This window comes from Neoarius graeffei, chromosome 12 (genome assembly GCF_027579695.1).
Source record: "Neoarius graeffei isolate fNeoGra1 chromosome 12, fNeoGra1.pri, whole genome shotgun sequence".
NCBI lineage: Eukaryota > Metazoa > Chordata > Actinopteri > Siluriformes > Ariidae > Neoarius > Neoarius graeffei.
In genome coordinates this window covers 15,797,932-15,811,403 of record NC_083580.1, presented here as the reverse complement: position 1 = coordinate 15,811,403, position 13,472 = coordinate 15,797,932, and the positions used below count along the sequence as shown (strand labels likewise).

General features: G+C 39.8%; 1 protein-coding gene across 1 annotated transcript in view; it reads left to right on the top strand.

Moving 5' to 3' along the window:
- Nucleotides 1-13,472, top strand: part of LOC132895234 (transcription factor 4-like) — a 289,660-nt gene that overhangs the window by 241,503 nt on the left and 34,685 nt on the right. The window contains 2 exon segments of the mRNA XM_060935585.1: nt 912-988; nt 4,455-4,670. Coding sequence (XP_060791568.1) covers nt 912-988; nt 4,455-4,670 — 293 coding nt within the window.

Here is a 13,472-nt window from a genome sequence, read left to right as displayed (position 1 = left end):
GGGAAAAAAATGCAGGAGGAGTGAGATAGATAAGGAAAGGGAAGCAAGAGAAAGAGAGAAACTAGGAGAGAGGAAGACGGGTGGAGAGACAAAAGAGCCTGAATTTGGCATGCAAACAAGATGGCCGCCAAACTCCGTGCCAAGATTGTCTGCTCCACTCATCAGGTCTGAAAGATGGCTCAATGGTGACCTGTTTTCCAGCAACTCCCTCACACTCTCTCTATCTCCTTATGTCTCCATCTCTCTCTGTATCTTCTCTCTCTCTCTCTCTCTCTCTCTCTCTCTCTCTCATATATATATAAACACACAGACACACAGATCCAGCTGTTGTGCCCCCTCCTCTGTGCCAATTACTGTTTTCTACAACTGCAAGCTTCTCCTGCTGCTATTGCGTGTGCGTGCATGTGTGTGTGAGGGAGAGAAAAGAATGAGGATACTGCCAAAGAAACCTGACAAACAGCAGAACTGTGATTTATTTATAAGTGCGTATTAGTATATTAGACTTTAAATAATTTAGAAAGGTCTCGAAGAAGTCATGCAAAAGAAAATGTCAGCAATTGGACGTTGTCATCACCCGCTGTCATTTTGAATATTCTGTAGAGCTTCATCATCACAAGAGTGTCAGCTTCACACACGCACATAGAGAGACTGGAACACACACTCTGTGTCATCATTCATACCAAATCTGTCCCTTTATCATATCGACCCTGTATTCACATGTCAGTAACACCTCAACCAAATTTAAACAGTTTTAGTCATTTTTATTTGAATTATTTTTTTAATTATTTATTCTGTAAATGCGGCTGAGTGGGTGCTAGAGTCAGCGATTTTATATGCATAAAATTCACTAATGATTATAAATGTTTCTGTCTCTCTCTCTCTCTCTCTCTCTCTCTCTCTCCTCCATAAAGCTGCAAGTTCAGCCGTTTGGTCCAGAAATGGTCAGGGAGCCTCATCCCCAAACTATGAGCCTCCGATTCACTCACTGGTAAGACAGTGAAAAATGCTGTGGTGCTGTTGCTTCTTCACCTCACAGAACTCCTGTTAACCAAGAGTCACAGCAAATTTGTTGACCTTCATTAATGGTGAGGAGCGAGCCAAGCAAGTTAAAGTGTGGACACGCTTAAATTGTAGTTTTAATGTTAAAATACACCTCTTTAAGTGTTATTAAAATACAACAAGAATATACAGGTTGACACTGTAAACTATAACTCACTGAGAAAGGTGATAGTTCTTCATTTAGCCATGCGAAATAGTGTCTTATGTAGGTTCTACATTAGCATTGTGTTATACCCTGTGTAGTAAGTACATATAAAGAATAGGAAGCCATGTAGAATTGGCTGTCTGTGAGATTATATATGTGAAGGGGAGAAAAATGCTTTTCTGGGCCCACTCAGCATTTTATACATAGCACAGAGCATGGTAGGATGCTAATGGCTTAACTGTGTCAAGCAGTACATCTGTCTGGAAGCATCTGCACTCCACTTATTTATTCAGGTTTATCCTTTAACGTGTCACCCGTGTGTGTGTGTGTGTGTATATATATATATGTATATGTGTGTGTGTGTGTGTGTGTGTTTATATGAGTATTTTACTGGAAAATGCACCACTCGTATTTTTCATACGAGCTACATCCGGGGGACATGGAGACCTAAAACCGTGACATAAATCTCTATATGTCACTCGTGAGGAAATCGATGAATTGTTTTGATAAATGTGGGTACTTTTTGTTTGTGAATGTGTCAATATAATAAAAAGAACATCACACACTGGTTTGAAGACATGAAGTTTATCTTCTCGTGTTGAAAAACTCGCATTTTTCATATGAAGTACATCGCGGACAGACCTGAGTGACATATTTAAATAATATTGGCTGGCATTGAGTCATATATCAGATATATTCCGTTCAGCTAGCATGATATTGAATGAGTCAAAGACGTGAATGGAATATATCTGATAGACCACGAAAAAAAGGCATTATTATTATTATTATATTATTATTATAAATACATACTGTCTTCATATCAGCATACTCGAAGGCCAATGCTAGCTTACCTGCAAGTTAGTGCTGTTAGCACGGCAGTGAAGTCACCTTCCAGCCGGTGTAGCATTCATCAGTAGTGTTAGCTACTGAGAGCAAATAGCACAGGCTAACGACCAAGAAACTAAGATTTCTGTCTCCAGACTCTTCTTCCATGCATGATCACCACAGTATTTTTCACTCATACTTATTCATTTCCCTATGTAATTTACTTAGTTACTTTTAGAATCAGCATCGACAACTACACACAACGGAGCAACCTGGCAGCTAAAATTCTCTCAAAATTTTCCGTATATAACGAAGCAAATCTGGCAGCCATGTTTGTTTACAGACTGGCACACTCACTCGCTAGCGCAGAAGTTTTACGTCTCCGATGTGTCTCTTTTCCAGTTTTTCGATGTCCGTTGGTGTGGTTTTCTCTTCAAAGATGTCACTCCCAGTGTTTTCCTGCTGACTTGATGCACGTTGCGTGAACTGATTCAAAATTAAAATTCTTTTGATTAACTTGCGTATTTCTTTTTGTGGATGTGTCCACATAATATAAAGAACATTGCACGGTGGTGCGAAGATAAGATGTTGAAAATATGTTCAGTCGGTTGCTTCGCTCACTCGTGAATATGTTCACCACTCGAAGATAAACTTCATATCTTCGCTCAACCAAGTAATATATATATATATATATGCAACCCCGATTCCAAAAAAGTTGGGACAAAGTACAAATTGTAAATAAAAATGGAATGCAATAATTTACAAATCTCAAAAACTGATATTGTATTCACAATAGAACATAGACAACATATCAAATGTCAAAAGTGAGACATTTTGAAATTTCATGCCAAATATTGGCTCATTTGAAATTTCATGACAGCAACACATCTCAAAGTTGGGACAGGGGCAATAAGAGGCTGGAAAAGTTAAAGGTACAAAAAAGGAACAGCTGGAGGACCAAATTGCAACTCATTACGCCAATTGGCAATAGGTCATTAACATGACTGGGTATAAAAAGAGCATCTTGGAGTGGCAGCGGCTCTCAGAAGTAAAGATGGGAAGCGGATCACCAATCCCCCTAATTCTGCGCCGACAAATAGTGGAGCAATATCAGAAAGGAGTTCAACAGTGTAAAATTGCAAAGAGTTTGAACATATCATCATCTACAGTGCATAATATCATCAAAAGATTCAGAGAATCTGGAAGAATCTCTGTGCGTAAGGGTCAAGGCCGGAAAACCATACTGGGTGCCCGTGATCTTCGGGCCCTTAGACGGCACTGCATCACATACAGGCATGCTTCTGTATTGGAAATCACAAAATGGGCTCAGGAATATTTCCAGAGAACATTATCTGTGAACACAATTCACCGTGCCATCCGCCATTGCCAGCTAAAACTCTATAGTTCAAAGAAGAAGCTGTATCTAAACATGATCCAGAAGCTCAGACATCTTCTCTGGGCCAAGACTCATTTAAAATGGACTGTGGCAAAGTGGAAAACTGTTCTGTGGTCAGACAAATCAAAATTTGAAGTTCTTTATGGAAATCAGGGACGCCGTGTTATTCGGACTAAAGAGGAGAAGGACGACCCAAGTTGTTATTGGCGCTCCGTTCAGAAGCCTGCATCTCTGATGGTATGGGGTTGCATTAGTGCGTGTGGCATGGGCAGCTTACACGTCTGGAAAGACACCATCAATGCTGAAGGGTATATCCAGGTTCTAGAGCAACATATGCTCCCATCCAGACGACGTCTCTTTCAGGGAAGACCTTGCATTTTCCAACATGACAATGCCAAACCACATACTGCATCAATTACAGCATCATGGCTGCGTAGAAGAAGGGTCCGGGTACTGAACTGGCCAGCCTGCAGTCCAGATCTTTCACCCATAGAAAACATTTGGCGCATCATAAAACGGAAGATACTCCAAAAAAGACCTAAGACAGTTGAGCAACTAGAATCCTACATTAGACAAGAATGGGTTAACATCCCTATCCCTAAACTTGAGCAACTTGTCTCCTCAGTCCCCAGACGTTTACAGACTGTTGTAAAGAGAAAAGGGGATGTCTCACAGTGGTAAACATGGCCTTGTCCCAACTTTTTTGAGATGTGTTGTTGTCATGAAATTTAAAATCACCTAATTTTTCTCTTTGGAGTTTTGAAACTTCCACATTATTGCATTCCATTTTTATTTACAATTTGTACTTTGTCCCAACTTTTTTGGAATCGGGGTTGTGTGTGTGTGTGTGTGTGTGTGTGTGTGTGTGTATATATATATATATATATATATATATATATATATATATTACCCTTTATGAGACAAAGCAGTAATTATAACAAAAACAGTATGAGAAAGTAATTAGTAACAGACTGAACATACTATAATGAATTATATAATCTCTGTCTCTCTTTCACTTGATCTCTGTAGCAGAATCGTATAGAGGATCGTCTGGAGAGACTGGATGATGCGATTCATGTCCTTCAGAGGCACGCGGTTGGCCACGGTGACCTGCACAGCCTCATCACGCCATCACACTCACATTCGCACACACACTCGCACTCACACACCCACAACGGAGCCATGGGCACCTTGAGCACCAGCTACGGCACAGGCCTGCTCGCGTCCAACAGACACTCAATCATGGTAAGAGCTCACAACTGCTCTGTGTGTACACGTGTGTGTCTCTCTCGCTCTCTCTCTCTCTCTCTCTCTCTCTCTCTCTTTTTGTGGATCTCCCTCTAACACACAGCATTGTAAGGAGAAGTTGTCTACATCAGATGTTATGACATTCACACACTATCAGTGTCTCTCTGAAAGTGAAGTTTTAGTAAGAATGGCAAAGATGGACAGATTTAGAAACAGGATGAAAGAAAGAAAGCTGAAACAAAACACACTGCCAGGGCGGCACTTAGAACATGAGTCCTGACTATTACCATGTGTGTGAAAGTGGTTCAATAATCCAAACAAGCTCTTTATATCTATCTGTCTCTTTGTCTTTCTCATTCTTTTTATGTCTCTTCTTTTTTTGTTTCTTTTTTCTCTGTCTTTTCATCTTTCTACCTGTAACTATTTCATTGCTCTTCTATTGCTTTCTATATTTTTAATTTGATTTATTTTTTCCTTCACCCTGTAACCCTTCCACCTTCCCTTTCTTTCTCCAACCTCTCTCTTCTCAGTTGCTCATGTTTTCCATTTTCATACTGACTGCTGAGCTGGTATTTCTATCAGCTGTATATTTTTCCTCTTCACTCTGTGTGTATGGACATTTGGACATTTTGCATGTGGGATTGTGGGTGAACCCTGAGAACGATTGGATGCCGAAGCCGTGGCCATCAAGTGACCACTGCACATCGCTAACACCCAACAGACCAAAACTAAATACAGGAAAGGACAGAGACACAAACAGGGTGAGGTGGAACAAAGGAAAAATGAGTTTGGGAGCAAAAGATTGAATGGTGGAAGAAGGAGAGACAGATGAAGAGACCAAAGGAGAAAGAAGCAGAGGAAAGAATGAGGGAGTGAGAAAGTAGAAGACTTGAAAGAAAAACATCAAGGCGTTTGCTGGTAATGTCTCCCATATTTAAGTTTGGTTTTGATTCTTGAAACAAGTCATAAAAGCTTTCGGCAAGCACTGAGAACAAAGGATGAGAGAGAGAGAGAAAGAGAAGGAGCACTCCACGTCCACTTCAGCACTACCTCAGAAAGACACATACACTGTGTTCCAGAAAAACAAACATGGCCTTGCCTTTTACAAACACTCACGAAGAGAGGAGGGCCCTAAAAAGTACAGTTGTTTATTAGTGTTTCCCTGTGCATGCATGTTCGTGTGTGTGCGCGCGCGCATGCACACGTCAATTGAACACACCTGGTTTAAAAACCCTGACAGAAAATAGTTAAGCAGGAGTCACAATGTTCAGTTACAGCACCATCAAGCACATGAAGTGTGTGTGTGTGTGTGTGTGTGTGTGTGTGTGTGTGTGTGTGTGTGTGTGTGTGTGTGTGTGTGTGTGTGTGTGAGAAAGAGAGAGAGAAAACTGGCCTATACTTTATCTCTGTAAACAGTTGTTTTCCTTTTTGTATTCTTCCGGAGTACACACTTCCGCAGCCCTTACCAGACTGCTCTTCATTTATCTAGACATTCATTCAAGGAGTAGAATTATTAAGGACTCGGTTATTATAGAAGAATAAAAAAAGGTTGGTATTTTTTTCTGTTTAACCTACAGTGGTGCTTGAAAGTTTGTGAACCCTTTAGAATTTTCTATATTTCTGCATATGACTTAAAACATCATCAGATTTTCACACAAGTCGTAAAAGTAGATAAAGAGAACCCAGTTAAACAAATGAGACAAAAATATTGTACTTGGTCATTTATTTATTGAGGAAAATGATCCAATATTACATATCTGTGAGTGGCAAAAGTATGTGAACCTTTGCTTTCAGTATCTGGTGTGACCCCCTTGTGCAGCAATAACTGCAACTAAACATTTCCGGTAACTGTTGATCAGTCCTGCACACCGGCTTGGAGGAATTTTAGCCCATTCCTCCATACAGAACAGCTTCAAATCTGGGATGTTGGTGGGTTTCCTCATATGAACTGCTCGCTTCAGGTCCTTCCACAACATTTCGATTGGATTAAGGTCAGGACTTTGACTTGGCCATTCCAAAACATTAACGTTATTCTTCTTTAAACATTCTTTGGTAGAACGACTTGTGTGCTTAGGGTCGTTGTCTTGCTGCATGACCCACCTTCTCTTGAGATTCAGTTCATGGACAGATGTCCTAACATTTTCCTTTAGAATTCGCTGGTATAATTCAGAATTTATTGTTCCATCTATGATGGCAAGCCGTCCTGGCCCAGATGCAGCAAAACAGGCCCAAACCATGATACTATCACCACCATGTTTCACAGATGGGATAAGGTTCTTATGCTGGAATGCAGCATTTTCCTTTCTCCAAACGTAACGCTTCTCATTTAAACCAAAAAGTTCTATGTTGGTCTCATCCGTCCACAAAATATTTTTCCAGTAGCCTTCTGGCATGTCCACTTGATCTTTAGCAAACTGCAGACGAGCAGCAATGTTCTTTTTGGAGAGCAGTGGCTTTCTCCTTGCAACCCTGCCATGCACACCATTGTCGTTCAGTGATCTCCTGATGGTGGACTCATGAACATTAACATTAGCCAGTGTGAGAGAGGCCTTCGGTTGCTTAGAAGTTACCCTGGGGTCCTTTGTGACCTCGCTGTCTATTGCACACCTTGCTCTTGGAGTGATCTTTGTTGGTCGACCACTCCTGGGGAGGGTAACAATGGTCTTGAATTTCCTCCATTTGTACACAATCTGTCTGACTGTAGATTGGTGGAGTCCAAACTCTTTAGAGATGGTTTTGTAACCTTTTCCAGCCTGATGAGCATCAACAACGCTTTTTCTGAGGTCCTCAGAAATCTCCTTTGTTCGTGCCCTGTTACACTTCCACAAACGTGTTGTGAAGATCAGACTTTGATAGATCCCTGTTCTTTAAATAAAACAGGGTGCCCACTCACACCTGATTGTCATCCCATTGATTGAAAACACCTGACTCTAATTTCACCTTCAAATTAACTGCTAATCCTAGAGCTTCACATACTTTTGCCACTCACAAATATGTAATATTGGATCGTTTTCCTCAAGAAATAAATGAGCAAGTATAATATTTTTGTCTCATTTGTTTAACTGGGTTTCTCTTTATCTACTTTTAGGACTTGTGTGAAAATCTGATGTTGTTTTAGGTCATATTTATGCAGAAATATAGAAAATTCTAAAGGGTTCACAAACTTTCAAGCACCACTGTATATAAGCCCAGCTAGTGATGTTCATGATGTAACACAAGAAGCAAGTTTAAAATTAAAAAAAAAAAATGGAGGGGTCCTTATATTCTACATCTGTTTAATGCACTCAAAAGTCACCATCTGTGTGAAAGAAAGAAAGCACAACTTTATTCATCACACACTGGTGAAATTTCCTCTCTGCATTTAACCCATCTGAAGCAGTGAACACACACATGCACAATGCGCGTCCGGGGAGCAGTTGGGAGTTAGGTGCCTCACTCAAGGGCACCTCAGCCCAAGCCCACCCCACATTAACCTAACCTGCATGTCTTTGGACTGTGGGGGAAACCGGAGCACCCGGAGGAAACCCACGCAGACATGGGGAGAACACGCAAACTCCGCACAGAAAGGCCCTCGCCGGCCGCTGGGTTCGAACCCAGAACTTTCTTGCTGTGAGGCGACCGTGCTAACCACTTACACCACCGTGCGTGTGATGGAAAGAGAGAGATCGAGATGAGCCGACATAAGAAATCCTGGCTCTGTACAGAGCAGAAAGTGTGAATACAATACAGCAACCCTGCCTGACTTCCAGACTGATAGTGTTTATTCTGAGGTGTGTTTGTCTTTGCTCTTTTTTAATTACTTTTTCATTTCAGTGCTTTGGCAATACTGTAATAGTCATGTCAATAAGGCTTGATAAAGAATTTAATTCAATTCAGTTCAACTGAATTGAGAAAAAGGAAAGAATATTTTGGCAAACAGCAACATACTATTGTACGCTTCCTGTTGTAGAGATCTAGAGGTTTTGTTTATCCTGTTAATTTGTTTTTTTTTTTATAAAAAATGCATAACATTTGTTGAAAATAGTTTCTTCACCTATTAGAACTATCCATCCTCCTTCTGTCTATCACTGTCTCTCTGCCTCTCTATCTGCCTCTAGCTTGTTTTCTCATACCCTCATCTCTTTCTTTTTTCTTACTTTCTCTCTCCTGAACTTTCCTTCTCGCTATGTGCATACTTAGCTCTTTTTCTCTCCCTCTGATATACTCTCTCTCTCTCTCTCTCTCTCTCTAACGAAACAGCTGTTTCATGTTTCTCTGCATGGTTGGAGACCCTGAGGTCATCAGCCAGCAGGTGCTCACATGATGGAGAGATGGAGAAAGGAGGGGGGTCAAGGGTGGAAGATTTATGTTTTCCTTCCAGTTTAAGGAGGAGGAATGCCATTGCACCCACACTCTCACACACACACTCACCCACACCATTCATTGGAGTGTACAGTACAATTTAGAATTCTGATATACAGCGTAATCAAATAGCTTTAGTTGCATTACACCCTGAGATTCTCACCAATACACACACATGTTATTGGTATGATACAATTAGATTTTTATTTTGCACACACACACACACACACACGGCTACTGTACTTTAGCTGCTCGGTGATGTATCGTGTGCTAATCTTTAAACACTCTTTGGTCTAAACTACATTAGAGAGAAGAGCTTTTTTGTTGTAAGCCGGTTAAAGGGCTGTTCGAAAGCTTTACACACTCGAATCTGAGTATTAGTATTTCTGAATCGCTCTGTAATGCTCGTTAAATGGTTCTCTTTTTAGAATAAATGACTAAGCTGGTTAAAATTGGCTTCAGAGAACAAATTACAGACAAATTCCATCTGAAGATTTTTAAAGCTTTAAACCTTTTTATTTGCTTTTCTCTATATAATCTATGTCCTTCTGTCTCTGTTTTACTGTATATATGATGGCATATTAGGGCCATTGGAGGTTAAAAATATATGGAGCTCAGATTTCTGAGATTAAAGTCGGAAATTTACAAGAAAGAACTCAGATGTTCTCTGAGATTATGAAGTCATAAATTTGCAAGAAAAAAACTCGGAAAAATAGTGGAAGCACGTGATTGATTGTCGCACTTCCTGGATGCAGTGGTAGATGAATGTGTAAAGCGCACAGCTTTGTTTATCCATGTCCCTTTTTTTTTTTTAATGTCAGCTGTTCCTAAGTGTTCTTCTCATCTGCCCAAATCTCTGTTACTTTGAAACGGCTGAGCCGAAGGTTATAGAAAATGTAGCCTTTCCTCCTCGATTGTGCAATATAAAGGATTAAAGCACCAAGAGAGTTTCTCCTACATTTCCCAGAATGCACTGCAGCCAGGAAGCTGCAAATTGCGAGTTTTTTCTCTTATAAATTTTCAACTTTAATCTTGGAAATTCTGAGGTTTTTTTGTTGTTGGTTTTTTTTTCTTACGATGGCCTTGTAATATAGAGATACATAGAGAGACGCAAGAATCTTAAATTGACAATGTGCTTGAGACTTTAAAAGGCCAATATGTTGACCAGATTTTCTAATTGTCCGCAGGGGGTTGTGCAGTGGTGGATTTTTTTTCTTTTCTTTTTTTTTTTTTTTTACATTCGAAAGATTTGTATGGTCACATTCCAGAAAAAGAGAAAAATAACAGACTAATCTGCATTGTAATCTCCCTAGCATACTTATAGTTATGACTAACTGGTGACATTAAACAAAAAGCAGCACATTAGAAACAGATCCCTCACTATCTCGTTCCGTTTTCTTCAGTCTGATGTTCTCATTCTCTCTCCTTCACTCAACTCATCGCCCGTGTTAGATCTAATAGTCACCTCTTTCTGTTTCTATTTGCCTCCAGAGATGAGCAGATCAACAGCTGTGGAGAAAGAACGTGAGATTTTGTGTGTGTGTGTGTGTGTGTGTGTGTGTGTGTGTGTGTGTGTGTGTGTGTGTGTGTGTGTGTGTGTATGAAATCATGGGAATGCTATGCTGAGAGCTGGGCGCATCTGGAATGGAGAGAGAGAGAGAGAGAGAGAGAGAGAGACTGACCGATAGCAGAACACGTTCTCCCACTGTCTTCAGTGCAGGAATGGACAGAAAAATGCACCTAAATTTATTTGATTTTAATACATTTAACTAGAATGTTGCATAATTAACACTTTCTTAAAACACAAGTTATTTAATCAGAAAAATGAGTTAAATATGGACATTGTCATTTAATGGTGTGAAAGCTCATGTACTCAGTGCAGTAGGTGTTTCTCTCTCTCTCTCTCTCTCTCTCTCTCTCTCTCTCTCACACACACACACACACACACAAGCATATGTAGAAGGGAGCTACTGATGGTTCCTGTGAAAGGAAGCCTGATTGTTCCAGTATATTGAGTTCTAGCTCAGCTGTTGTTCTCGCTTTAATCTGGCAATGCTGAAAGCTGTTAACATTTACATTTACTCACACACACTCACCATCACCCAGGAGCTTTAACTTTCTTGAACATAAGGTCAGGAATATTCATTTACACAACTACCAGGCTCTAGCTCAACAAATGCACAAATTCTATTTATTATATAATATGTTACAGGAAATGAAATGGCTAAAAGGCTGATTTGCCATTACACATACGTAATACGTAATGTATTCATACATATAATTTGTACATATAATTCATAACGTTTGGTTAGTGTAAGATTTAGTTGTAGCATAACATTAATTAGCTGCATTAATAATTATGTGAGTGGAAGGTCCTCAGAAATCTATAAAATGCCAAAATGCTTCCTTTTCCTTCTCGGATTAAATTTAGTGGTAACAATAGGCCATTTGCAGGAATTGGTCACGTGTCTGTTTTCCCCATAGCAACAAGTCCGTGGTGGGCAAGCTAACTTGACGTTCTTTGACAATCATAAGAGTTTGACTGGCGATGCGAAGCAATCCATTTCTATAATAGCTGTTTTTACCTTTTCTACTGTCTTTTTTGACCCGAATTTTTGTGTCTACTTGGAAAAAGTTTGTGGTTTTAACTTCTGTCGTAACTTAGAGTGAATCATTGGCCATAAAAGAGAGTTTTTTGGACTCAAGTTGGTTGCCACCAAAAGTGCAAGATCTCATGGTCAAAAAACCTGGACAGGGTGCAAACTACAGTAATTGAATGATAAAGGTAGAAAAGGAGAAATTATAAGTTATAAACATACCTGAGAAATCCGCCATTTCGCATGTGAATTGCTTTCGGTGGTGACTTGAGTCCAAAAAACTCTCTTTTACGGCCAATGATTCACTTTAACTTACGACAGAAGTTAAAACCACAAACTTTTTCCAAGTACACACGAAAATTCGGGTCAAAAAAAAAGACAGTAGAAAAGGTAAAAACAGCTCTTATAGAAATGGATCGCCAGTCAAACTCTTATGGTTGTCAAGGAACATCAAGATAGCTTGCCCACCACGGGCTTGTTGCTATGGGGAAAATTGACATGTGACCAATTCCTGCAAATGGCCTATTTATTTCAATGGTTTAAATCACTTTTAATCCAAAACACCATTGTATAAGAAGTACATAGGAGAAGTCCCATTCCAATATAGCTTCTTATTTGTCAAACCCATATGCCAGCTATGTGAGTCATTTTATTGCCCTCAGACTAAGCTGTTAATCACAATCACATTCATAACACTCTTATAAAGCACTATGTTCACCTTCGACAACTTTCTCAAAGTGTCATGAATGTGCTATTAGTAACAACAAGCTAAAAATTGCAAGATGTGTGGGTTTTTTTTAAATGGCAATAACAGTACCTCAATCAGTCAACTAATTATGATCATTGATGGTTGTTATTTTCACATCCACCTCAAGAAAGTTGCATAGAACCTCCAATATTTTCAAATATTCTCTAGCATTGCTTTATAAATGATTTATGTGTTGCTTATTGAATGTGTTTTTACTGCACTGTGGTGATTCCTGTCAAATAAAGTGTCGCTGATTTAGTTGTAGGAAAAACATAGCTGCATTAATAATTATGATTGGACCTTCACTGGAAGGTCCTCACAAGGATAGTATGACGTGTGTGTGTGTGTGTGTGCTCACATGCTGAAAGGTGCTGTCAGTGGGAGGCCTGGTCTCCATCTCTCATTTCACGCACACAAACAGTGTGTGAAAGAGCTCATTGGTGTGTGATCATTCCAGCCTACGGCGGTCACGGCTAACCACTAATTAGCTCAGCTGGGGGGGAAGTGAAGGTTTGAAGGGTTCAAATTCCCACAGAAAAGAAAGTTATGATTTATTTTCCAAACGGGCACAAATCACTACATCTTTTGTTATTTTTGGTAACACACACACACACTCATGTACACACTTGGACAAACATAAATAAATGAGACCATGCTCAAAAGGAGAGTGAGGTGTATTGTAGGTTTTGGGAAAACCACTGAGTGTGCAAGATGGAAATTGTGCGTAAAAATGTTTCGTATGAGCACCGATTTTGATAAGAATGTTTACTTCCTTTTGATACATTATTTAAACACTTACAATTAATGAGACCAGTCTGTGATTGGTCAGAGTGCTTAATAGGAATACAGGAGCATATCTGCGATTGGTCAGAGTGCTTAACCCTTTCACCACTGCAGAGCTTTTTCCAGAAGGGGTTGACCTACTACAGTGGGACCGAAATAGCAGTTTGCAGGGGTGAAAGGGTTAATAAGAACATAGCAGTATATCTGTGATTGGTCATTGTGCCTAATAGGAGTACAGGAGCATATCTGATTGGTCAGAGTGCTTAAAGGGTACAAGCCCTAATTATAATAATGCACACAAGTGCAGCCACCTGATTAGCTATCAGAAGT